The 24,740-nt window shown below is 54.1% G+C and overlaps 1 protein-coding gene across 1 annotated transcript; it reads right to left on the bottom strand.

The window, feature by feature from the left end:
* Positions 1–1,256: 1,256 nt before the first annotated feature.
* On the bottom strand, positions 1,257–19,481 carry Foxn4 (forkhead box N4). Its single transcript, XM_090319979.1, has 10 exons — positions 19,451–19,481; positions 18,658–18,746; positions 10,169–10,314; positions 7,547–7,662; positions 7,351–7,458; positions 6,991–7,118; positions 6,391–6,487; positions 5,278–5,485; positions 2,738–3,097; positions 1,257–1,795 (listed from the first exon to the last, which is right to left on the bottom strand). Exons 2-10 carry the CDS (start codon positions 18,741–18,743, stop codon positions 1,563–1,565), a joined length of 1,482 nt encoding a protein of 493 aa, XP_090176105.1. The 5' UTR covers positions 18,744–18,746; positions 19,451–19,481; the 3' UTR covers positions 1,257–1,562.
* Positions 19,482–24,740: the final 5,259 nt, after the last annotated feature.

Raw genomic sequence — 24,740 nt, 5'->3', positions numbered from 1 at the left:
TGTAGCCAGCACAGAACCTGGCATACAGTGGGTACGTAAAAGCAGTGCCCCAGGGCCTAGGAGTGTGGCCTAGTGATAGTGCCATGCACGAAGCCCTGGGTTTGATTACTCAGTACCACATACACAGAAAAAGCCAGAAGTGGTGCTGTAGCTCAAGTGGTAGATCTTGAGAAAGGTTGAGGACAATGCCCAGACTCTGAATTCAAGCCCCAAGACTGGCAGAAAAGGAAAAAAAAAAAAAAGGAGCAGCCTCCTCCATGCCTTGCCTCCTCCCACCCAAGGCTTCAGGGCAGCTCAGCGTAGCACTGCCCGGCCTGGCACACACTCTCTCCCACCCTGCCACGCAGAGCTTTCTGCAGTGTTTGCAACTGTGCGGAGATTAGGCCTGTCCAGTGCAGCAGTGGCAGAACAGAAATGCAGGCTGAGCAGCCTCCATCCTTAATGACCTCAGCCCCGGCCCCGCCTTTGACAGGAAGTCGGGGTCCTTGTACCTGTGATCAGAGCTATGACATCATCAGCCCCTCCTCCCACCTCCTGAGCCACAGAACTGCTGCTCAGCCTTTATTGATGCTATGCCTACAGTCCTGGTGGAGTCCCAAGGCAGTCTTTATTCATCACAACTCACATCTCTTCATTAAGGTGGTGGAAAGGTCTAGAACTAGGAAGGACCTCCAAGAAGGCCCTCGGGGACACAGCTTTCTGTCAGCCTCCCCTACACTGGCTGGTCGGGCAACTGGTCAGGGCAGAGGAGCTCCCCATCAGGCAACAGAGAGAAAAATGTCACTGCCACCATTTGTGCCATGGTGGGAAGTGCCAGGTCCAGCCCCCACGTGCAGAACTAGCACTTAGGCACAAGTGCCAGGCCATCAAGTGCACTCTCCATGGTTTAAGGCTCATTTCTTCCCCTCCAGGGGCTTCTTGCTGGCTCCTACCAGGCCCACCATTCATCTTTAGGAAGTCCCCCAAACCACAGGCCCCCTGGAGTCTAGAACCACAGCAGGACACCCGGCCTCTACCATCACCAACTGGGCACCTCGCTGAGTCACAGTGCTTGCTGACTTGTTGGAAAAGGGAGTTGCCAGGCCAAGGGTTGGGACATGGCAGGGGGCGGGGGTGTGGAAAAGCCTTGTCCTGGGGTACTCAGCTGGGGTTGCAGAGGTGGGGGACAGGCCACAATAATAAATATAAATACATTTACACATAGTCCCCATGCCCAGCCTGATCCCAGAGGTTGCCACGGGAAATGCTGGCACCTTCAAGGACAAACTAGCCCGGCAGAGGCCGAGGCAGGGAGTCTGGAACCTCCATTCGGCCCAGCCTCCGGACCTGGAAGGGCAGGATGAGGCTGGGGTGGTTACCCCTGCTCTTCTGGCCTCTTGTCTTGGGGAAGGGGGCCCCAGAAGTTTCCGGTAGGGGGCAGGGGCTCCAAGAGAACCTGCTTCCCTGCCCATGAGGTCCTGGCGGTGCTGAGACAGGTTGGGGGGCCCAGCCTCTAGGAGCACCTGGTCTGCTGGTCCCAGCTGTTGGGACCTGGGGGGTCAGGGCAGGGAGGCTACAGGATCTTAGAGCAGGGCGATGGGCTTGTTCCCTGCAGTGCCCAGGTACTGGGGGGCCGAGGGACCTGTGCCGTCAGAAGTGGAGTAGGCTGCGTAGAGACCCGTCATCTGTAAATCCGGGAAGGTGTGGTCACTGCAGCCTGGCTCTGAGATCAGACCCGGGGCCCCCAGGTCACAGCCAAGTGGGGAGTCTCCAAAGGCCCCCAGAGCATCGTCCTTCATCTCTTCCCAGAAGTTCCCTTTCAAAGACAAGAGCATGTGGGTGAGGTGAGGTGAGCTGGCTTCGATCCCGCAGGGGCCAGTTCCAGTCCCTGCCTGGTCCAGAGCTCAGGGTTGCATAGTGTAGAAAGAGGTCAGAGGACCCCACGTTCTAGACCCAGTCCCTGCCGCCTGCCCCTCCGTGTGTGTCCTTAGGAAGTCACTGCTGCTTGAGCCTCCGGAGAAAATGGAGATGATCAGAAAATCCACTTCCAGGGGCTGACACATTGAGAGCTAAGCATTCTTTTTCCTACCCCCAGGGCCACTGGTTGGCACACTGCATTCATTCATTCATTCATTCATTCAGATCCCATTTTCCTGAGGATGATCTACCTCTCTCCTGCCTAGGGTTTGCCACACTCAAGTTGAGGCTGCTTTGGAAGGAAGATTGAGGTCCAGAAAGACGTGGCTTTAAATCCCAGCTCTACTGATGAGGACCTGGATGACCTTTAGTGACCCAGGTCCTGTGACTTCACTTCTCATTGTTCAGTGTCCTCACTGGCAGAACAGGGCCAGGCAATGGCAGTGGTCTTAGACCACTGTATACAGTAAGCAATGAGCATGGACTGGGGTCTTGTATCCAGCAAGAGCTCATTAGTTGCTCTGTATGTTAGAGTTGGCTCCCTCTCTCTTTTGGCCAGGCCTGGGACTTGAACTCAAGAGCCTTGAACTCTCACTTGGCTTTTTGCTCAAGATTGGCACCCTACCACTTGAATGCCACTTCTACTTCCAGCTTCTTGCTCATTAACTGGAGATAAGCGTCCCATTGACCTTCCTGCCTGGACTGGTTTTGAACTTCCACCCTCAGATCTCCACCTCCAGACTGGCTGGGATTATAGGTGTAAGCCACTGGTGCCATCGGAGGTCCCCCTAAATGTTCTTCTCTCTGCTGTTCCCCCGCACCACTCCCCTCCAGGCCTCACCCTGCAGAGCGAAGTCCATGATGCTGGGGTCCAGCGCATCCACCTCGGTGCTCATGTCGGCACTGATGTCGAAGTCCCTAGGAACTCGGCCCATGCCAGGCTGGGGAAGGGGCCCGGGGCTCAGCGCTGCCAGGGCCTGCAGGGGCGGCGTCTGGGCGGGCGCTGGCGAGTCTGGGGCCAGCTGTGCCTGCTGCTGGACCTGCTGGGGCAGGGACAGGGTCCTCGGTGGGAGCTGAGGGACAGCCAGGCAGCTGCGGGCCACCGTGGTGGCATGTGTGAGCACAGGGGCCTCAGGCTCCCCTGCTTTGCCAGGACGCCGGCAGTTTTCGGGCCGGTCAGAGATGAGTTTGTCCAGTTCCTCTGCAGATAAACAGGAGAGGGGACTCAGAACCCAGCGTGCCGCCTGGGTTTGGACTTCACAGGGGGCTCAGATGCTCTGTCCCATGGTGACGTCACCATGACATCGTGATGACAGGGCTGAAAGGTGTGCTCGGTCATATATAATTGCAGGGCCCTTGGCTTCAGCACAGTGTGTGGCTCACAGTCTATAGCCTACACCTCCACTTGAACTTCATACCAACCACTTGAACCTCCTCTCCACACCCCCAGATCTGGAGCCAGAGACCAGATTCCTTCACTCACAAGTGGACCTCCACATGAAGAAGTGTTGCTTGAGAAAAAGTAACAGGTGCAATCTTTCTTCTCATGTATAAAGCACTTAGGGTGTAGGGTAAACATTTTGAAAAACGGACAGAAGTGTGGAGAAGGTAAAGAGATGACCAGTGATTTCTTCCCTGACAGGGAGTGGATGTATCTTCTTCCTCATGCTTTCTCCATTCATTCCAATCTGTATATGTGTGTGCATTATATTATTAAATGCTTTTGGGGGTGAAGTGAAAGTGGGAAAGTGAAGAACTTTAAGATGTGCTCATGCTGGGTGCATGGGTTCAAAAGCTTCTCTTTTTCCTTTAGTGCATTGGGAGAATTCATATTCCAAAAATATCTTTCTTTTTGAATACTTAAACGATACTAAGGTGTTGAACTGTGAGAGGCTTAGAATGTTTTCCTTTTGTTTTTTAGCCTCTTGCAGTTTTGTAATGGATAATTTTGATTAAAAAACCTTTTTTAGTGCAACAATTATTGAACCCAGAACTTTCTTATGCTAGACAAGCATTATGTGCCACCTTTAATTTAAAAAAAAAAAATCTACTTCAGGGGCATTTGAAGTTGGAGCCTCTTCTTTTTTTTTTTTTTTTTTTTTTTTTGGCCAGTCCTGGGCTTGAGCTCAGGGCCTAAGCACTGTCCTTGGGCTTTCCTCAAGGTTAGTGTTCTACCCTGAGCCACCACACCATTTCTGGCTTTTTCTATGTATGTGGTACTGAGGAATTGAACCCGGGTCTTTGTGCATGCTAGGCAGGCACTCTACCACTAGGCCAAACTCCCAGCCCCTTGGAGGCTCTTCTTGCTAGGAGGGTATTCTACTGCTTAGCCATGCTTCCAGACATTGTTTCATTTTTCTTTAGAGAAAAGGACTCACTGTTTGTAGCCCAGACTGAACTAGAATCTTTGATTCTCTTGTCTTGGTCTCTGGAGGGCTGAGATTATAGGAGTACAGTCTAACACTGGGCTCCATAAAACATGTCTCCCTCCTCAAATCTTTGATTTCCTCAGCATAAACAGAAGTAGAACAATTGGACCAACACATGGGTGTGTGTTTGTGACAGGGTTTCATGTGTAGTCTGGCAGGCCTCAAACTCACAATCTTCCTGGCTCAGCCTCCTGAGTGCTGGGATGACAGGTATATACGACCTTGCCCAGGTCCGTTTGCAGGTTTTCACTCTATTGTGTCACCTTTAAATCATGTCACCCCGCTAGGCACCAAAGGCTTAGGCTTATATTCCCAGCTACTCAAGAGGCTGAGCTCTGAAGATCAGTGCTCAAAGCCAGCTCAGGAAAGGGAATTCTGTAAGACTCTTATTTCCCCTTAGCTACCAAAAAGTTGGAAGTGGAGCTGTGGCTTTTAGCCTTGAGCAGAAAAGCTCAGGGAAAGTGCCCAGGCCCTGAGTTCAAGCCCCATGACTGATAATAATAATAATAATCACCTTTATATCCTTACCCATTGGGTATAAAGGAACCAATATTCCCCCATCCCAGGCCACACAGGCGTTAGTTACTCTTTGGTTATATAGTACACGGCCGCCAATGTGGTCAGGAAGTAAGCAGTAAACGTATGTTGTCCCATGATTCTGCGTGACAAACCTGGGATGACAGTGAGACCCAGCACAGCTTGGGACTGAGGGGTGGAGAGGCAGCAGGTCCCCTTCCCCCTGGCTGGGATCCCTGGCAGGGTGGGCCAGGCCCTGGGCAGAGCTGGAGGAGAGGTGGTGGTGTGCGTGCGCACGCGTTTGTGCGCCTGCGCTGTGCGGGTGTCCGTGCCATGGGTGGGAGCGTGTGTGGAGGTACGCGTGGCGCCGTGGGCGTGCACGCGTGGACGTGGGCGTGCGTGCGTGCGTGCGCGCGCGCGGCGGGGCGGGCCTCACCCGGGTTGGCCATGCTGCGGTGGATGGCGGCCAGGTCCTTCCTCTTCCACTTGTGCATCTCCTCCTCCATCTTGTCGATGCGGGCCAGGTTCAGGGCCCACAGGCAGCCCTTGCGCGAGGAGCCGCCCAGCTTGTTCTCCACCTTCTCGAAGCACTTGTTCAGGGACAGGTTGTGCCGCACCGAGTTCTTCCAGCCATCCGGGGCCGTCTGCGGGCGGCGGCGGGGAGAGAAGCGCTCAGGGACCACCCGGCTCCCCTGCGTCCAGGGGCGGTGGGGGGGGGGGAATCCACGGGGAAGGAGAGGGCAGGGCGGGGACTGGAGCGAGAAGGATGCTTACAGAGGGGTCATGGATGAGAAGCCCTGCAACTATGTTGCTAGGCAACCGGAGATGCTGCCCTGCCCACGCGCATGCGCACATCCACCCCACTGGCTTACCCTGTTCCTGCCACGGACCCAGTCCCAGCTGGGTCCCCCGCAGTTCGAGGCCCTAAGCAATCAAGGACAGCTTTACTAATGCCAGCAGCTGCCAGGATCTTCCTGGTTAAAAACTCCACTCTCCGGCCGGGAGTTTGGCCTAGTGGTTAAAGTGCTTGCCTAGCATGCACGAAGACCCGGGTTCAATTCCTTGGTACCACATACATAGAAAAAAGCCGGAAGTGGTGCTGAGGCTCAAGTGGTAGAGCTCTAGCCTTGAGAAAGTCCAAGGACAGTGCTCAGGCCCTGAGCTCAAGGCCCAGGACTGGCAAAAAAAAAATAAAATAAACCTCCACTCACTTATCAGCTGGGCATTGTGTTCTTCCACCTCACAGATGAGGGTCTGAAGCCCAGAGACTGTGCTGAGTTACAAGGCTATCCTTGCTACCCATTCTAAGGTGCCTGGTGAACTCCTTCCTCCATCAGAGTCCAGTTTTGAATGCCCACTTCTCTATTTAATTTGCCTCAGTGTCGATATACTCCAGGTATACAGACAAAACCGGAAGCGAAAGAGAGAGAGACAGAGAAACAGAGAAAGAAAGAAAGAAAGAAAGGAGTGGTAGCTCAATTTGGCATGGAGCCAGCCCTGGATCCTGGCAGCACCAGCCTGAGGCCCCCCAGCCTGGCCCAGCCCTCACCTTGAAGTAGGGGAAATGCTCTTTCATAAAGCTGTAGATTTCACTCACAGGCAGACTGCCTGTCTTGCTGCTCTTCAAGGCCATGGCAATCAGACAGCTGTGGAGGGGGGAGAAGGCAGGGGAAAGAGAGGAGGGGTCTTAGGCAACAGCCCATGTTCCCTCTGCTAGGAAGTCTGCCCTTCTACTAAACCTAAACGCACACCCAGGGTTTGCTCCCAGCACCCCTTCCTGACCCTGGGCTCAGCTGTTGCTGCCTCCCTTTGCTCCAACTTCATAACTAACACCTACAGACTTTATCTACACCCTCTTCATCCCCCTTCACAATGGAGGAAACTGAGGCCCAGAGAGGCCAAGTGCCTCCCAGAGACCACACAGCTGCTGTAGGATAGAGCTTCCGTGTCTGGAGAATTATCTGTACCTCTGGGACTTATCTAAATGCAGGACTGTCATTCTGGGGAACAGGTCCCAGTGGGAGAGGGTTCCCCACTCCACCAATCTCCCCCTTGTAAGTGTGGACCACCACTCCCCATTTTTGCTGAGCGGCCCCAAAGGCAGCCCTGACCTCTCCCCAGGACACCCCCCCACCTCACCTCACCTCACCTGTAGGAGTAGATGGGCTTGGGGTAATGTTTGGGGTGCAGGTCCGGAGATGAATGTGCTGTCATATGGGTCTGGGGGTACAGAGGCCGAGCCCCAAATGGGGAATTATAGAGGTCCATGGGATGATACTTTCACAGGCACAGACAGACAGACAGCAGACAGAGAGCAAGCAGGTGAGACAAGCTGTCAGTCACAAAGCCCCACCCTGGGTGCAGTATGGGGGTGAAATGAGTTCCCACCACAGGAAACACCTTTCTCCCCCCGCCCTGCATAGAGGGTCACGATGAGGAAGATGAAGGCACCCCAGTACTGGGTGGGTATACTGAGGCTCACAGAGGCCCTGGCTGGGGTCCCCCATACCTGCGGATTCCCCGTGGGGATGGCAAAGGGCAGCTGTGTGGAGGGCGTGTACAGCAGTGGGGCATCCTGTGGGGGTGGATGGCTCCCTCCTGGGTGCTGGCTCAGGTGCTGGAATACAAGAGGAGGGGAGGACAGAGGGTCAGCGTGGAAGGGGCAGCTGGGGAGGGGTCTCCTCCCTCCCCAAGCGTGCAGTGGCACTTACGCTGGCTCCGTGGCTAGCTATGGGGCTGAGGTCCAGCATGCTGGCCGAGGTGTGGAGCAGGGGACCCTGCGTGGCGGCCAGGTGCAGGTCAGCAGTCCTGGCCAGGGCACCTGTAGGAAGGAGGGAGGCGCAGAGAAGGCTGGACGAATGGTGGCAGTGGCTGGGGCCAGCTGTGCCTGGATATGTTCAGAAGACAGACCCCCCCCTCCCCGCCCTTTAAGGAGCAGGCTGCTTGGCAAGCAAGCCACTTGGCTGCGAGGTCCAGTGGTGAAAGGTGAGACCAGGACTACACACTCAATCTCTCTATTTGCACTTGCCTATAAAAGATATGAGGAGTAAAATAAAATACTACCAAGCACTGCGAACATGGGCAAGTGTGAGAGAAAAATCTCCTTAAAAAGAAGTCACTAATAAATGGTGAGGATTTAAAAAAATTATTTGGTTCCTCTTATTCAGGAAGGTAAAACATCAGTTCATGGGGTTTTTTATTGTTTCTCCTCAAAAAACAAACCTTCCTCAGCCCCCCAATATCCCAGGATAAGGTCCAATGTCTTTGTGCCTTTTCCCCCCTCTGCTGAGCCTTCCCCAGGGTAAGTGCCAGGAATAGCAGATGTGTGGCTGCCACCCATGCAGGGGCCGTGACAGACATTGCTGATCTATCCCAGACTCTCATGACAGCAGCTGGGTCTTAGTCACTGCTAATCAAATGAAGCTGACTTGCAAAGTGCTGCCACAGGAAAGAAGGGCTTGTCCTGTTTTAGCATCTATTAGCCACCACCTGTTGGAGTGCTTCTCAAACAGCTGGTTCTCCATTCCCCCAACAAGGGCAGGAACCGACTAGAGGAGAAAGCACTTGTCTAGAGTCACACGGCTGCCTCTAGGGGTTCTATATTAGTGTGAGACAACCATACTAACCTGGCCTGCAGCTTGGTTTGTGAATAAAGCCATGCCTATTTCATTTACCTACTGCTGTTGGCTGGTTTTACCCTACAGCAACAGGGTTTGCATGGTTTCCAGAGGCCTCGTGACTTACAGAGTCTAAAAAATATATTTCTGACTGGGGATGCTAGTACATGCTTGTTATGTCAGTACTTGGGAGGCCAGAGCAGGAGGTTCAGAAGTGTGAGGCCAGCCTGGGCAACATAAGTTGAAAGCCAGCATGGGCTTATTATTATTATTTATAATAATAAATAGATATTTCTCTTTTTTGCCAGTCCTGGGCTTGAGCTCAGGGCCTGAGCACTGTCCTTGGACTTTCTCAAGGCTAGAGCTCTACCACTTGAGCCTCAGCACCACTTCTGACTTTTTTCTATATATGTGGTACCAAGGAATCGAACCTTGGTCTTTGTGCATGGTAGGCAAGCACTTTAACCATTAGGCCAAGCTCCCAGCCCATAAATAGATATTTCTATATCCTCTAAGAAAGTTTACTGTTGGATGCCTGTGGCTCACACCTCTAACCTTAGCTACTCAGAGGGCTGGGATCTGAGGATCATGGTTCGAAACCAGCCTGGGCAGAAAAAGATCCCATGAGATTCTTATCTCCAATGAGCCACCAGAAAACTAGAAGTGGCACTGTGGCTCAAAGTGGTAGCGCACTAGCCTTGAGCAAAAGAGCTCAGGGACAGCACCCAGGCCCCGAATTCAAGCCCTACAACTGACAAAAAATTAAATTTAAAACATAAGTTTACTAACCCTCTGTATACATGTTTGCTCAGGAACAATTTGCCCGATAAGAATACTGCTAGACACTCATGCTTTGTTTGACTGACTGTGCCTCAGTGAGTTGCACTTGCAGTGTGGGTCGTTGTTTGGTTTTTCTTCAACCTGTTTCTAAGTATCTAAGCCCTTGCTGTGATCACAACTAGCTGACATTTATAAGGCACCTACTGTATGCCAGGGTCCCTTTGCCTCTTCTAGAACAGAGACAGCAAACTTCTTTATCAAGTACTAGGTAGCAAATATTTTAGGCCTTGCCAGCTATGTGTCCTTCCTTCCTTCCTTCCTTCCTTCCTTCCTTCCTTCCTTCCTTCCTTCCTTCCTCCCTTCCTTCCCTCCCTTCTCTCTTCCTCTTCTTCCTTTTTCTTTCTCTCTTCCAATTCCTGAAAAATAATCCTCCTTGTGTGTGTGTGTGTGTGTGTGTGTGTGTGCATGTGTGTTTACGTGTGCTTGCACGCGTGCACATATATGTGCTGGTATTGGGGCTTGAACTCAGGGTTTTGGCATTGTGATAGTTAAGACTCTCACAGGCTTTTCCTGCCTGGACCAGCTTTGAATCTCGATCCTCAAATCTCAGCCTCCTGAGTAGCTAGGATTACAGGCGTGAGCCACCACTGTCTGCTACAAAACCATGCTTAGCCCTTGGAAGAAACAGGCTGCGTTTGGCCTTCAGCCTGTAGTTGTCTGGTGGATGGTCAGGGTGCAGCAGGGCCGGGGAAAGGCTGTGTTCCTGTCACTGTAGGCTCTGGGTCTGTATAGGATGACCCCACCATGGAAGGCTGGCAGAGGCTGGATGTGGAGATGGAGGCCCAGAGAGACAGAAAGCTGCCCATGGCCTCCCGGCCCACCCGCACGCCCCGCCCACCGCACGCCCCGCCCACCCCTCGCCCCGCCCACCTGGGTGCTGGTGTGGCACGCTGGGGCCGCCCAGGTCCACGCGGACGTTGGCCATCTGCTGCAGCCGGGGCACGTCCACGGCTGTGAGCCACGACAGCGACTGCAGGTCCCCCGGCAGGTCGTCATCGCGGGTGGGAGGAAGGAGGCTGCGGAGAGGAGCGGAAGCTCGGGCGGGAGGGGGCGCTACAGCCAGTTGCTGCGTGGGAGGGGGTGCCTGGCCTCGAGAATACCCCCAGCCCCTGCTGCCCACGCGGCCCTCGTGGGGGCTGCACACGGGAGCCTGCCCCCAGGGGTCCCTGGACAGCTTGGTTGCCCGAGGCACTTCAATCCCACGCCCCAAATGACAAGAAGGGATGTTTACTGATCACTTCCTGCGCGCCCAGCACTGAGGCGGCCCTGGCAGCCTAAGGGCAGAGATTGTTTTCCAGGGGACACGTCCTCCATCCCTCAATCTGCAAGGCTCCAGACGCAAGGCTGACTGACAGCCTCCATGATGCCACCCACCAAGGGAGCACCCCACACCCCGGGGCCATTTGTTGGGTCACAGACAAACTGAGGCATGTGGAAAATACCAGAGGAAACAACCGCCTTGAGGCTACATGGCTGAGATAGTCCATGAAGCCAGGCACTGGTGGCTCACACCTGTAATCCCAACTACTCGGGAGGCTGAGGTGTAAGGATCATAGTTCAAAGCCAGCCCGGGCAGGAAGGTCCGTGAGACTGACTCTTATCTCCAATAAACCACAAAAAATGACCAGAGTATTTGCATGTGTGTCTGTGCACACACACACACACACACACACACACACACACACACACACACTGTGTAGGACATGCCATGAAGCAGAGCTAAGGGTGTGGCTGAGTAAAAAGCACTTGCCTAGCATGCACAAGGCTCAGGGTTCATTCCCTGCCCGAAACCTCTAGGTAAGATGTATATAAAATGAATGGATACAACATTTTGCCTTGAGTCCCATTGCTGAGAAATCTCCTTCCGTCTATGAAACTGTGACAAAATCTAAAGCAAAATGTAAGCCGCTGGCCACATTTTAGATAAGGGATTACTAGACGTGCATTCTCCCGGCACAGCTGGGGAGACTGAGGCTTGGTTCACTGAGTCCCTTGCTCAGAGTCACAGGATGCCAGAAGGGATGAGGCTGGGGTCAGGCTGTGTGGCTGGTGCAGAACTCTTTTCCCAAGATGGGCAGAGTCCGGGGGCCTCCAGAGTGGATCAGAACTCACGCCTACTTGGCCCTCTACAAGTTCCTGAACAAAAGTGGAGGAGAGGGGAGGCTGCCTGGGGCAGGCACCAGGCATGTGACCATGAGGCCCACAGACTTCAAACCCAGGTGAGATGGGGCCTGAGCGAGGCAGAGGAGAAGGCTGGTCTCTTGTTAGCCACAGCCTCTGCTTTCTGGGAGCATCTGGCACAGAGTCCCATAATCCGCTGGCTGCCTGGACTTCCTGGCCTCCCTGTCTACCACCTCCCTCCACCTTCGTTTCCCTCCTCCTCCCTGCCAGACTCACTCTCCTTGGCTTTGGGCTGTAATTAGTGTTGCCATGACCCCCGCCTCTGCTCAGTTGGGCCCAGGCCCTTCACCTAGAAACTGGCATCGGGTGACTGCCCGGCTGGCTCCTGCCATTGGCTGCCTTGAAGGAAAACCCAGCACAGGGGGGTCGGGGACAGTTTGAAAATTCGGCCGGGCCATTCAGTGGCAACTGTTGGTGCTACCGCTGGCCCCCAGTGGCCCAGGGAACAAAAACTCAACTGCTGCTTCTGCCTGTGGCACGTGGCCCCCATTATCCTGAGGTCTCTATGCTTTTGTTTCTGGGGGCCCCCTGCTGCCACCCTCACAGCCGGCTCCTAACTTATCTGGCTGAGTGACAGCCATGGCCCAGGTCACCACCATCTGTCCCCCTGAGGCCCTTGGAGACCATTCCACTGCCTGCTGCCAGAGCCGCCTGGCCCACGCCACCCTCTCCACTTCACGCCACAGGCCAGCCAAACCCACACTTCTGCTCAGTTACCTGCTATGGCTCCCCACTTTTGTCCTGGCTGCTTTGCTTGGCTCTGGGGGAGAAGAGGGGAGTCCCTGCTGGTAGGTTTCTCAAAGTGGGAGACCCACAAAGTTGGAATCCCCCAGTTGTTGGAAGTCACCTTGCAAATCCCTTAGCCACCTGGATGATGCCCCCAGTCCCCAGTGGAAAGGTGAGTGACACCAGGGAGCCCCGGATTCTAAGGCTGGCTCCCCTTGAACCGCTACCTTCACCTCCCCGAGGCTCAAGGTTTTCCCCTGTAAAAATGCAGACACGAGATGGCTCCTCCCACCTCACAGGACATCGTTGCTTCTGCGCCACAGGGATGGTGGGCCACTGGGATAGCTTGTAGTCCAGCACTCACACCGATATGAATGTCACTAGGAACATTAGCCAGGTCCCTGGGGGGGGTCTGTGACCTCCGACCTCTGACCTCTGACCACTAACCACATTCCTTTAAGTGCTATTTAGGAGCCAGCCTAGGTTCCATGCACCCAGTGTTATACCTTCAGGCCTCTGGGGAGGCCAGGACACGGGGTTCTGTCCTCTGCTGGGGAAGAATGGCCTCAAGGAGCCCCAATATTGGAACCCCATAGCCTCAGGACGGGGAAGAGCACACACTGGGTCCAGTGCACCTTCCAGCAGTTCTACGCATGTGTGGGCACAGCTCAGGGTGGCAAGACCTGGGTGAGGCCCAGGCTGGAGCGTAAAACACTCCTGTACCCCATCTCACAGCCCTCACCCCGTCCTGCCATTGCTGGGTGAAAGATGAGCCAGGCCCACAACAGTCTCTTTTGTGTCAAAGACCTGGAGCCTTCTGGGAGGGCCCACAGGGAAGGCCCTGGCCTCACTTCTGAGGTATCCTCACCTCGGGCAAGCCCTTTCCCTCTTTGGGCCTCAGTTTCCCCCCTTAAAGAAGTACGCAGCAGCCCAGCAGGGGGTCCCTGGGGACCCACTGGTACTCAGGTCACAGGCAGAGCAGCACAGTGGGAGCTATGTGACCCATGAGCAGGTGACTTAACCTGCCCTGGCCTCAGTTTCCCCATGTGTACACTGGAAGAGATAACAGGAGGTGCCTGCTGGGAGAGACACTTCATTGTAGACTGTTCATTGCAGCACTGAGGACGTGCTGGGAGTCAGGCTGCAAAAAGGACTTGGAGCTCCCCAGGGACCCCGACCTGGTGTCTTCCTCAGTCCCATGGGGTTCAGTCACCAGCAGAGTCCCAGCTGAGCTCCTGCCCCCCACCAGGCAGCTCTCCATTTCCAGAGATCAGCCATGTGCATTTTTTCCCTCAGACACACACACACACACACACACACACACACACACGCACTCACACTTGCCCATTTATGCCAGCTTGCATGCATGACACACATGCATGCTCACACATTACCTTCATACACATATGCACTTGAGATGACCATGAGACCACCCTCTTTCACCAACAGGAAAAGGGAGGGGCAGCTATGGGCATTTCACATTCAGAGCCCCAGCATCCCCAACACCCTCCCGTGCCTCAGTTTCCCCACTGGAAATGCCATTGGGGGTAGTGAGCCCCTTCTTTCTCCCATCAGCCTCTGTTGGCCTCAGTTTGCCCAGCTGTAAAACGGGGGTGTCGATTCCCATCCCCTCCTCCCAAGTGTGGTGAGGATGGGTGGAAGCCATGCCAGAGGCTCCTACAAATGTGGGTGGATCATCTGATCCAGCATCTCCTCCAAGGAGTATGTGGGCGCATGGAGCTCTCAGGAGAGTCTGCATTCTCCACAGAAGGTCCTGCGCTCCTCTTTGCCAGGCGCCATCTGACTAGAACACACCTGATCAACGACAAGGCAGGAAGACTTTTTGTCTACCTCTCTCTACATCTCCAGCTGGGGAGAGGCGAGCTCTCACCCCCCATCCCACAGCTGGGGAGCTGGGACCAGGCACTATGGCTGGCCCCGTGTACTGCCTGCAGTCTCCTCTCTCAGTAGCTCTCCCCATGTGGCTGCCATGAGCAGCCAACTGTGGCAGGCCGGGTAAAGCACCTCTTAAGTTAGATGGTACAGTGATTGTGCTGAGGAAGGAGTGTGCAGAGTGGGTTCAAATCCCACCTCTGCCTCCTTGGTAGCCAGGTGATTTGGGGACAAGTTGCACTTAAGTTCTCTGTGTCCCCAGAAGTAAAATGACCAGAATTCCCAGCCAGGGCATGGGTAGGAGGATAGGATCAGACAAACTGCCCAACATAGAGTCTAGCACCCCCCCCCATTGAGCTCCCCCAGCCTATCCCCAGGTCCTTTCCCACTGGGCATCTGCCCAGCAGATGTTGACTGAGAGTCCCTTCCCCAGGCCAGGACCTGTCCCCACCCCTTCCCCTGCTGCATTTCCAGTCCCATTGCTTCACCTGATTCCAAGGAGGTGTCACTGTCTCCCTTGGGAAATGTCAACCAGGTACTGTGGCTCAAACCTTGAACCCCAGCTAGTCAGGAGGCTAAGATAGGAGGATCCTAATTCAAAGCCAGCCAGGAAGCTGGGAGTGGCGCTGTGGCTCAAAGTGGGAGAGCGCTAGCCTTGAGCAGAAAAGCTCAGGGACAGGGTCTAGGTTCTGAGTTGAAGCTCCATGACTGATGCATGTGCACAAGAGAAACCACAAGCCGATTTCTGCTCTAGCCATCACATACAAGAGGATTAAGCATTTCGAGGCAGGCACTTGGCTGATCTTTGTGATCTATTTTGTTGGAGGGGGAGGGGGGAAATGAAGTGCTACTTGGCCGCTTCAGAAATTCCCAGCGAGGCCAACAAGAGAGAGTACAAAGTCAATGATTTGACGAATTTGGATTTTTTTTTTTAAAATTTGGGGAGGAAACAGAGCTGAAAGGCTCCAAAGAAAAGCTGCAGCTCAGGAGAGCTACCTCTCCTCCTGACCCATAAGCCACTGGGAAACTGTTCTGTCTACCTGAGGGATGGAGAGTGTGAAGGTGAGGACAGGTTATCCACCATCTCTGGACCTGTCAGCCCCTCCTCAGGGGATGGCTGAGGGGTGGGCCTCCTGAACTGGGGGCTCAGGAAGGGGGCCCTATCTCTGTGTTTCCATGGCTGCATGTGCATCCATCCATCACTCTCTGCAGCCTGTGTGTTTACCACTGCTCTCTCTCACAGGTGAGAGAAGCACCATACAAGGCAGGGAGGGCGTACCCCAAGGTCAGATCTAGAGATGAAAATGTCTAGGGCCAGACTCTCCAAGAGAGACCATGGCACCTCCCAGCTCTGAGAGTAGCTGAAGATGCAAAGAACTAACAGGTGCCCCACCACCACCTTTCACTCTCCAGGCCTCAGTTTCCCTGTCTATGCAAAGGAACTTGCTGAACCTGACTCTACCAAGTCAGGGCAGTGGGTTTGTCACCTGCTGTTCCCCAAGTGTGTGTCTTTGAGCACATTGTGTCTCTTGGGTCTTGCCACCCTTGTCTGAAAATGGTGGTGTGGGGTGGGGGCAATGCCAGCACTGGTTTACCATCCATTGGCCCACCATAGGTGTTCACTAACTTGACCTTGTGTTTTGAGCTAAGAAGAACCCCTGCTAGCTTGAAGCCTTCCTCCTGCAGCAGGAGCTGTGATGCAGGGGATTTCTCCTGAGGTCTGGGCCACCCGTGGACCCCAAACCTTTGTCTCCTGCTCTGGTATCAGGGCTGGGCTGGGGGCAGAGGTGTCCCCCCCATCCCAGCACTGTTAGCGATCCTAGACAGCTCCCCAGGGACTGGCTGGACGCTTGCAGCTGCCACACCCCCCCTCCCTGCACTCTGGCATTGATAGTTAACGGCTGCCCTGGGCCCCAGGAGATGGTCAGGCGGGCAGCTGTGCCCAGAGCTGCATAAAAGGGCAGCAGCCTGAACGCTCCCTAGAACAATGGCTGGAGATATGCAAAGCAAACGAGGAACCCATAAACGTCTACTGGGCTATTATTCAGGGGGGGAAGCAGATTGAAAGAGGAGCATCCGCTATATATTATCATAAAGGCCCCACTCCAAGAGAGAGAGTGCCGGATTGCCAGCCAAAAGCCTCCCAACATCCTACAAACTGATGATTTAATGGGGAAAGCAATCGAGGCACAGAGAGGGGCAGTGACTTATCCAGTGCCACACAGCACAGAGATGGTGGTGTTTTAATTCTGTCTCGCCAGGGGCTGTTCGGCCCAGTGTTCTCAGAGTGGGTAGCTTCAGGTTCAAGTTCCCACTTGACCTGTCACTATTCGTCCTCTTGCTAGGACATTTATTTTGTGCTGGGTCTTGCGCTCTCACTTTTCCACTCAGGGCTGGGACTCTACTGGCTTGAACCACACCTCTACTTCTGAGGTTTTGCGTCTGCTGGTTCAATAGAACAAAGAGAATCTAGGGTGTGGGGTGTGTCTACCCAGCCCTGGTTTAGGACTGCGGGCCTCAGATCTCAGCCTACCAAGCGTAGCTAGGTAGGCGCGCTTGCTAAGGGATTTAACTTGGTCTCCTCATCTGCCCACCTGGCACAGGATGCAGCCCCCAGGGCATGGAATTGGGGGATCTGGCCCAGGAAAAGCAAATGGAAAGATCTGAAGCCCATCCCCCCTCCTCCCAGCGGCTAGGACTGTGTTGTTCCTCTGGGTTTCTGGTTGCTTCCCCTACATCTAGGTGAACAGGGAAGGTTTAGTGCCAGGCAGGGGAGCGGGGCACCGTCTGGTCCTGGTCCAGAGCTGGTGAGGCTTAGCCTGATGCCCTCTCCGGGCTCATCCCCCTCCCCCTCCCCCAGAGCCGGTTGGCCAGAGAACTGGGCCACCCCCAGGAGGCCTGCCCGCCCTGATTTCACAGAGGAGGGGCAGCTGCCAGGGCTCTAAACTGTGGGTGGGCGGGGCTGACCCCGCCCCTGCGGTGCAGTGCCTAAGAGCCTGCGTCCGGGGCGGCTCAGCCCTGTCCACCAGCCAAGTAGCTGTGGCCTCACAAACAAACTTCCTCCTCCCAAAATCCCAACCATAACTGTGGGAGGGGCGTGGCCCACACCGAGGAGCTGAGGACCAGGGAGCAAGCCTTGAGTCTGTGTCTTGAGCTCCTTCAGCCAGACCTGGAGAGGACCGGTTCTTCCCCAGGCTTCCACCCAGATCCAATCAGAGCCGGCCTGCCTGCTGGGTGCCTTTGAGCATAGGCTGTATCTCATTGAGCTCCCGCCCTAAGTAGTTTCTAGTAACCCGTTGGCATGGACGAATGAGTGCTCAGAGGCGAACTTGCCCAGGATCAGATCACTCAGTTGCCATCGCAACCCTTGCCACAGGTGCTGTCTCATCCCCACTGCACAGATGGAGAAACTGAGGTTCAGAGAGGTCCTCGGCCCCACCAGAGAAGCTGGGTTTTTAAGAGAAGCTGAGCTTTCCCTGGCTGGCCCCTGGGGAGGATCTGAACTCTGTGCAGAGCAGAAGGAAGCACAGAGGCCCTCACTTAAAGAACCCTGGGAAAGGTCCTTTCATTTTCTCTGAGCCTGTTTCCTAAGCTGTTCAGTGGAGCTCATGAGAGCAGCATCCCGGGCCGGGAGTGACAGGTGGGGCATCCCTGCCCCTCACCTGGCCCCAGCTCTGCACAGGACCAGGCCCTGGCCTGGGCCAGTTAGAAACTGCAGTCTCACGAAGCACCATCTCTCTGCCTGGCTGCCGACCACTCAGGCCCTGGACCCCCACGGCCCCCAGGGTAAACAGGGCTGATCTGAGGTGACAGCCTGCCTCTCCCCCGCCATCCCCCATTCTGCCCCCACTCCTTCTGGGGGCCTTTGCCCTTCCATCCAGACATGGTACTTGCTTTGTGGGGGAGGGGATGGGAACTAAGTTAGGTCCTCCTCCTTGGTGGCTGTGTGGCCTTGACAAGCCCCTTCTCCCCCCTCTTGGCCTCAGTTTCCCTATCTGCAAAGGAAGGGGTTGGGCTGGTTGAACCCCTTAAGGACCTTTCTGTTTGTAAAGGTTGAAGACCAAAAAGGAAGGAGGATTCTTAGGGCACCCCGCTACCCCATTGCCTTGAAACTCATTTCTTTCTATTTCAAGAATTTCGTTGGGCTGACCTCACTTTTCCATCCGGGGACCCATCAGGTCTTAAAGAAACCTTAAGGCCATAGAATTCATAGGGAACAAAGCCCAGAGAGGGCACAGTGCTTGCAGAAAGTCACACAGCCAGGTTAAGCACCCAGGAATTCTGACGCGCCACTCTAGCATCCAGGAGAAGACAATTCAATTCCCTCCAAAACGTTTTCAAAAGGGGACATTTTCGAAAGTCCCTGCCAGGGCCACCAGAGAGAAACACCATCACGGTGGCTGTCACCAGGAGCTGCAATTTCTAGCCCAGGAGGGGACACGAACCTGCAGGCATTTTGTGGTTCCATTGAGTGAAATCAAGACCTTCCCACTCTCCTGTACCAAAGGAACAACTGGAGAAATCAGTGTGGTCACTCTGTGTTCTGTGCTAGCCCTCACCTGTAGTCCTGTGGGTGCTGGTGGTGACGTCGCCCTGGGTGGCGAACAATTCCTGACATTCTGGATGAGAAGTCACCTTCTATCATCTCCTGGGGTGGTGTGGGGGGGGGCAGGGATGACCAGCAGAAACGACAAGAAAACAAAACAGAAACGGCTTCCATCAGTGGAGATGCGCAAACATCTCCCCCCAACTTCCCCACAATTCAGAAGGACGGAAAATTCTCCCAGCAGCTCCACCCCGAAGCCCCCCACCCACCCCTGTGCAAATTCCATCAGAGAGAGGCAAATGAAGAGAATGGGTTCTTTCACATCAATGGGGGGAGGGCTGGGGAAACAAAAACAAAACCCGGGCACCTGCACCATAAGGAATCTGAACTTTATTCCCTCCCCCGTCCTCCATGTTCAAACTCCATTGCAGTTAGGGGTCACTTTGAAATATAATTTTAAAAAAAGGATCAAAGAGAAACTTGATGTGTGGTTTCTCTGGGTCCTACAAATCCTTACTTTCGAGAGAGAAAAACAAAAAAACAAAACCAAACATCTCAAAGAACCCTGGAAGCGCCTTCAGAAATGGCACGGGCTGTGGCTTGTCCTCTGCAGCCCCCCACAAACATAGATTCTAAAAAAGTTTTAGGGTGCCCCCTCAAGTGCTCAGCTCCAACCGCCCCACCCCGAGTCCTCGAGGGGGGGTCCCCCAAAGAGAAAAAACGGAACAGGGGGAGACGCACCCCCGCCCTGCGCCCCGGGGTCCCCCTCACCCGGGGAAAGGCGCTGCCACCCTGCCAGGCGGTACCTGAGCGGGTCCTCGCGGGGGGGGGGTCCGGAGGAGGGGCGGGGGTCCCCGGCGCTCGCCCCCTCGCCTTCTGCAATTTGGCCGCCGTCGCAGCAGCTCGAACCGTTTTTAAATTTCCCTCTTCTGGAGCTGTCCAGCTCAGAGCATGCGCAGTCTCCGTGCTGGGGGGGGCGGGCTTCCCCCCCCCGGGTCAGTTTCGGGGCAGGGTCAAGGGGACGCAGCGGGCGCTCGGGGCGGCGGCGGCGGGCCTCGTCGCGCGCCCCGGGCTCCGCGGGAGGGGTGGGCGGGGCGGGGCGGGGAGCGGCCCCCGGGGCAGGGGGACCCCTCGGCGACACCCTGCGCCTGCGTGTCCCCCAAGATCGGAGGATCGGGGCCCGAGGATTGGTTTGCAAAAGCCGGGGTGCATGGAAACCTGCAAGCCGCCCCGCGCCCGGGCGTGGGGGGCCAGGGGCGGGCCGAGGGGTCCGCGGCCACCTCCCCCGCCCCCAAAGTGTGCGCGCGTGTGCGTGTGGACACCCCACGAGGCAGAGGCCGGGCCCTGGGTGGCCGTCCCGCCGATCCAGTCACCTGTCGCTTTAAGAAAGTTGCGCCCGCGGGAGGGATGGGGGGCCCGGGGCCGGGGTCCCCGCGGAGGGCGAGCGCCGGCCGCGCGACTGGACCCGGACGCCCGGGCGCTCGGGATCCGGGCCCCGCGGAGCCGTTGGGGACCGAGGCCCGCCGGTGCGCCCGCGCTCCCGCCCCGGCCCCGCCGGTCCCCGCCCCGGGCCCGCGCCGCCCGCCCCGTCCCCGCCCCGCCGCGGGAAAGGTGGCGCGGACGGCGGGCGCGGCGGGACCCGGCGCGGACAAAGGTCCCCCGGCCAAGAAGGCCCGGATTCCCGGCACCCCGTTCTGGAGCATCCCCCCAGTCTGCCCGGGTTCCAGTCCGCAGCCCCTTTCCCCTCTCATTGCCCCTGGCGGGCTACGATGGTCCCCCCTTTTTTGTATATGGGGGACCCGAGTCCCACAGCGCTCGTGGGTGGGCACGGGGCGGTGGAGGGCAGCGTCCACAGCCGGCCACTCCCCGGCCTTCGACGGGAGACTCGAACCTGCCACCCGAGCCCAGGAAGGCTGCGGGGCGCAGCGCCCGGCCTTTGAATCTGTCCCCAAGTGATGTCCCCAGCCCCCCCCCCCGCACGTGTGTCTGGGGAGCCCCTTCTACCCTGGCTCAGAAAGAAGCCAGGACTGGCCACGGTTGGTGTCTACATCTCCGGGTTGTCAGGTGGGCTGCCACCTTGGCCCGGGGCCCTGGCCTTCTGAATGGTTTTCTTGTAGCACCTGGACTCTTCCTCCTCCCCTGCCAGCAGCAAAGAGATCAGCTGGCACTCACCAGGGGGAGAAGCATAGTTTACAGATGCCAGTGAAACCTCAATATTCACCTCCACACCCCACCCCACATTTATTTTACATCTAGAGCCTTTTGCTGGTGGTTCCCGCCTGTAATCCTAGCTACTCAGGAGGCTGAGATCTGAGATCATAGTTCAAAGCCAGCCAGGGCAGGAAAGGCCTTGAGACTCTGTTCTCCAATAAACCAGCAAAAAGCCAGAACCGGAGGGGTAGCCCACATGGTAGCATGTCTGCCTTGACCGAGGAAGGAGAGGCTAAACCAGAGGTCCTGAGTTGTGCTGGTACTGGGACTTGAACTCAGGGCTTGGGCACTAACCCTTCCCTTTTCTTCTTTGGATGCCCTTGAAATGACCTATACTTCATTTGCTGGTTAGATTGTCTATAGTGAAAGCATTTCATTCTGTCAGTTCTTCTTGGGGTGGTGAGTATCCTGACAGCTCCCCGTGGAGTGTCTCTTTAAACTGTAATGTGTCTTTACACTGGTTTGGAAATAGGATCTCTTGCAAGCTGAGGGATCCACTCTGAGTACTGGATGGGGGAGAAAAATGGGAAGAGAGGCAGCAGAGAGAGAGAAAGAGAGGGTATGTGATAATGGGGGGGGGCTCTCAAAACTCCCCCTTCCTTTGAGCACTTGATTTCCCTCTTGCAATCCACCCATGTTATGCATTACCCGATAACTAGCGTGACAGGTACCCAGCAAAGAAGTGGGGATGGGGTAAGGAGGAAATCTCATGAACTTTTCTGCCCAGGCTGATCTTGAACCTTGATCCTCTCCATCTTCCCCAAGTAGCCAGGATATCAGGTGTGAACCCTCAAGTGCCTAGTTCTGTTTTTCTGGTTTAAATGAAAGAACGTGAAGGTCTGAAGGCCACCTGTAAACTTGATTAGCTTTTATCAGTTGCTTCTGCATGGGAGCTGGGCCTGAGTCTTAAGGTTCCTTGCTAGCAATATTCTCAGCAGAATTCAGATGCTTCGGTTACATGGGAAGCCTTGGCAGGAGGGAGAAAAAAGCCAGAGGTAAGTGGCTTTTTGGCAAAAATAGATAAATAAATAAATAAATGTGCGGTGCTCTGAGTGGCTTAGGTTTTGAGAGTTTAGCTGCGCAGTGAGACGGTTCTGTTCAGAGCTAGGTGGAAGTTTGTGAGGTCAGACTTCAAACTGATGGTTCAGAACTGGGCATGCCAATTCCTTCCATGTAGCACATTTGGACGAAAGGATTCAAAGTGTCAACTCTTGGCAATATGAAGCAAGTTGCTCATTGGTCAGATAGGATTTGAAATAAAATTGAGCTGACCCCTGCCCCGACCCCATTCTTGATTTTGTGTGTGTGTGTGTTGTTTCTTGCTTTGATTTTTGTGGTAGCAAAGAGAAAACTGGCATGATGTGGTTTGTAGCAATAAACTGTTTCTTCCCCCTTCATAGCCATTAAGAGGGAAGCCTGAGGCCTTGTGTACAAGGAAGGAAGATTAATGTCCTTTTGGGGAGTCCTGAGTTCAAGCCCCAGGACCGACCCAAAAAATAAGCCTGGAGAGGAGGAAACAGCTTTTTGTCTTTTTTTTTTTTTTGCCAGTCCTGGACTTGAGCTCAGGGCCTGAGCACTGTCCTTGGACTTTCTCAAGGCTAGAGCTCTACCACTTGAACCTCAGCACCACTTCCGGCTTTTTTCTATGTATGTGGTACCAAGGAATCAAACCCGGGTCTTCATGCATGCTAGGCAAGCACTTTAACCACTAGGCCAAACTCCCGGCCCCCTTGTCTTTCTTTCTTCACTGCTGTTAATGTAACAGAGATGTGGGGTTCTGTTTGTCTTTGGAGTGTCATTGAAGTGGAACTGTTGTTCATGAGGGTTCAGAAATGTCTTAATAAAAAGCATGCTCTATGTTCTACTGGTTCCAGGAAGGGAATTCTAGAACGTGTGACTGTTTGGCAGTCTACCTGGGACCTGTTCATCCACCACCTCCTCTTGTTTCTCAGGAAGGTGCGAATTGTGACTAGAAAATTAACTTATTAAAGAATGTGACCCTCAAAGGCAGTCTGGGGGGGTTATTTTTTCGGATCCCCCCTCTCTGTGCATCGTAACCTCATTTAGTTGATGGTGGTTGGTATGTCCAAAAATGCCTAAGAATCTTTTTCTTCTTTTGTGCTGGTACTAGGGTTTGAACTCAGTGCCTTGGATGTTGTCTCTTAGCTTTTAAGCTCAAGTCAGGTGCTCTACCACTTGAACTCTAGCTCTGCTTCCTTTGGTTGTTATGGGCCATGGGGCTTGAACTCAGGGCTTGGGCACTGTCCCTGAGCTTTGGTGCTCCAGGCTAGCTTTGTTACTTTGAACCATAGCTCTGCTTCCAATTTTCTGGTTAATTGGTGATAAAAAAGAGTCTCAGAAGGATTTGAACCATGATCCTCAGATTTCAGTGTTCTGAGTATCTAGGATTATAGGCATGAGCCACTTGTGCCTGACCTTTTTTCTTGAAGGTCAAAATAAAAATTAAAAAACAGGGTGTTTCTGGAGAGATACTACAAGTGGTAGAGGCACTGCCTAGCAGGCTGTAGACACTTCAGTTCTAATCTCAATACTGGAAAACAAACCCAAAATAACAAAAATCAGGCTCTTTATTTTCCCCCTCTCTGGAGCTCCTCAAAGGACAAAAATCACCCAGGTGTACGTTCCAAGGTTCATTTTAATCAGTATAAGAAAAATTCACTGGGTCAGGAGTAGAGTGCTTGCCTAGCATGCACAAAGACCCAGGTTTGATTCCTCAGTACCACATACACAGAAAAAGCTGGAAATGGTGCTGTGGCTCAAGTGGTAGAATTCTAGACTTGAGAAAGCCCCAGGACAGTGCTCAGGTCCTGAGTTCAAGCCCCAGGACTGGCAAAAGAAAAAAAAATAATTTGCTAGCAAATTGAAGCAATCCTGGGCTGAGAGTCCAGCTCTGAGGTGCTCACGACCACGCCTGCATTCCTAGCTACTCAGGAGGCTGGGATTGGTGGTGATTTGAAACCAACCTGGGTAAGAAAGTTCCATTAATCACCAAAAGCTGGCAGTGGAGCTGCTGCTCAAGTGGTAGAGTGCCAGCCTTGAACAAAAGTTCAGAGGTAGTGTCCAGGCCCTGGGTTCAAGCTGCAGGACTGTCCAAAAGTAAATGGGCTTTCAGTTGAGGTTTTTTTTGCCAGTCCTGGGGCTTGAACTCAGGGCCTGAGGACTGTCCTTGGGCTTTCTCAAGGCTAGAGCTCTACCTCTTGACTACCACTTCTGACTTTTTCTATGTATGTGGTACCATGGAATTGAACCCAGGACTTTGTACATGCTAGGCAAGCACTCTACCACTAGGCCAAACTCAGGGCAACCTCCAGGTGATTTTTGTATTTTCTTTTGCTTATTCTTTTTTCTCTTTCTTTCTTTCTTTCTTTCTTTCTTTCTTTCTTTCTTTCTTTCTATACTGGGATTGTGTTCTGAACTCACAACTCACAGCTTTGCACTCTCTAGAAGTATTGCTCTACCATTTGGCCCCACTTCCAGTCTGATTATGGTGTTTCTGAAGATTCTCATTCTGTAGCTCAATTCTCCCAGCAAAAGCAAAATTCATTGGAGTTACTGATGTGACTCAATCTCATCTTTTTTCCATGAGTTAAAATCTTGATTTTCACTTGACAGTTATAATAACCTTCTCCTGGCACCAGAGAATTTTAGCTTACATTCTATTGTTTCTTCCCAGTCAGTCATGGGGCTTGAACTCAGAGTCTGGGCACTGCCCTTGAGCTTTTTTGCTCAAAACAAGTATACTTTTGGGCCATAATGCCACTTCTGGTTTTCTGGTGGTTAAGCACTCTACCACTCCAAGCCACAGCTCCATTTCCAGTTTTCTGGTGGTTCACTGGAGGTAAGAGTCTCATGGCCTTTCCTACT

This window comes from Megascapheus bottae, chromosome 28 (assembly GCF_031878675.1).
Source record: "Megascapheus bottae isolate mThoBot1 chromosome 28, mThoBot2.hap1, whole genome shotgun sequence".
Classification (NCBI taxonomy): Eukaryota; Metazoa; Chordata; class Mammalia; order Rodentia; family Geomyidae; genus Megascapheus; species Megascapheus bottae.
The sequence above is the reverse complement of the archived record's forward strand: the minus strand, read 5'-3'. Positions and strand labels throughout refer to the sequence as shown.

Excerpts from the sequence above, each read along its gene's own strand:
- Foxn4 (XM_090319979.1), bottom strand. The coding sequence starts at position 18,743 with ATGATAGAAGGTGACTTCTCATCCAGAATGTCAGGAATTGTTCGCCAC. Across the intron at positions 7,459-7,546 it reads GCCACGGAGCCAGCGTAAGT|CACCTGAGCCAGCACCCAGG; the intron begins GCCACTGCACGC and ends CTTGTATTCCAG. Across the intron at positions 5,486-6,390 it reads AGCATTTCCCCTACTTCAAG|ACGGCCCCGGATGGCTGGAA; the intron begins GTGAGGGCTGGG and ends CGCCGCCCGCAG.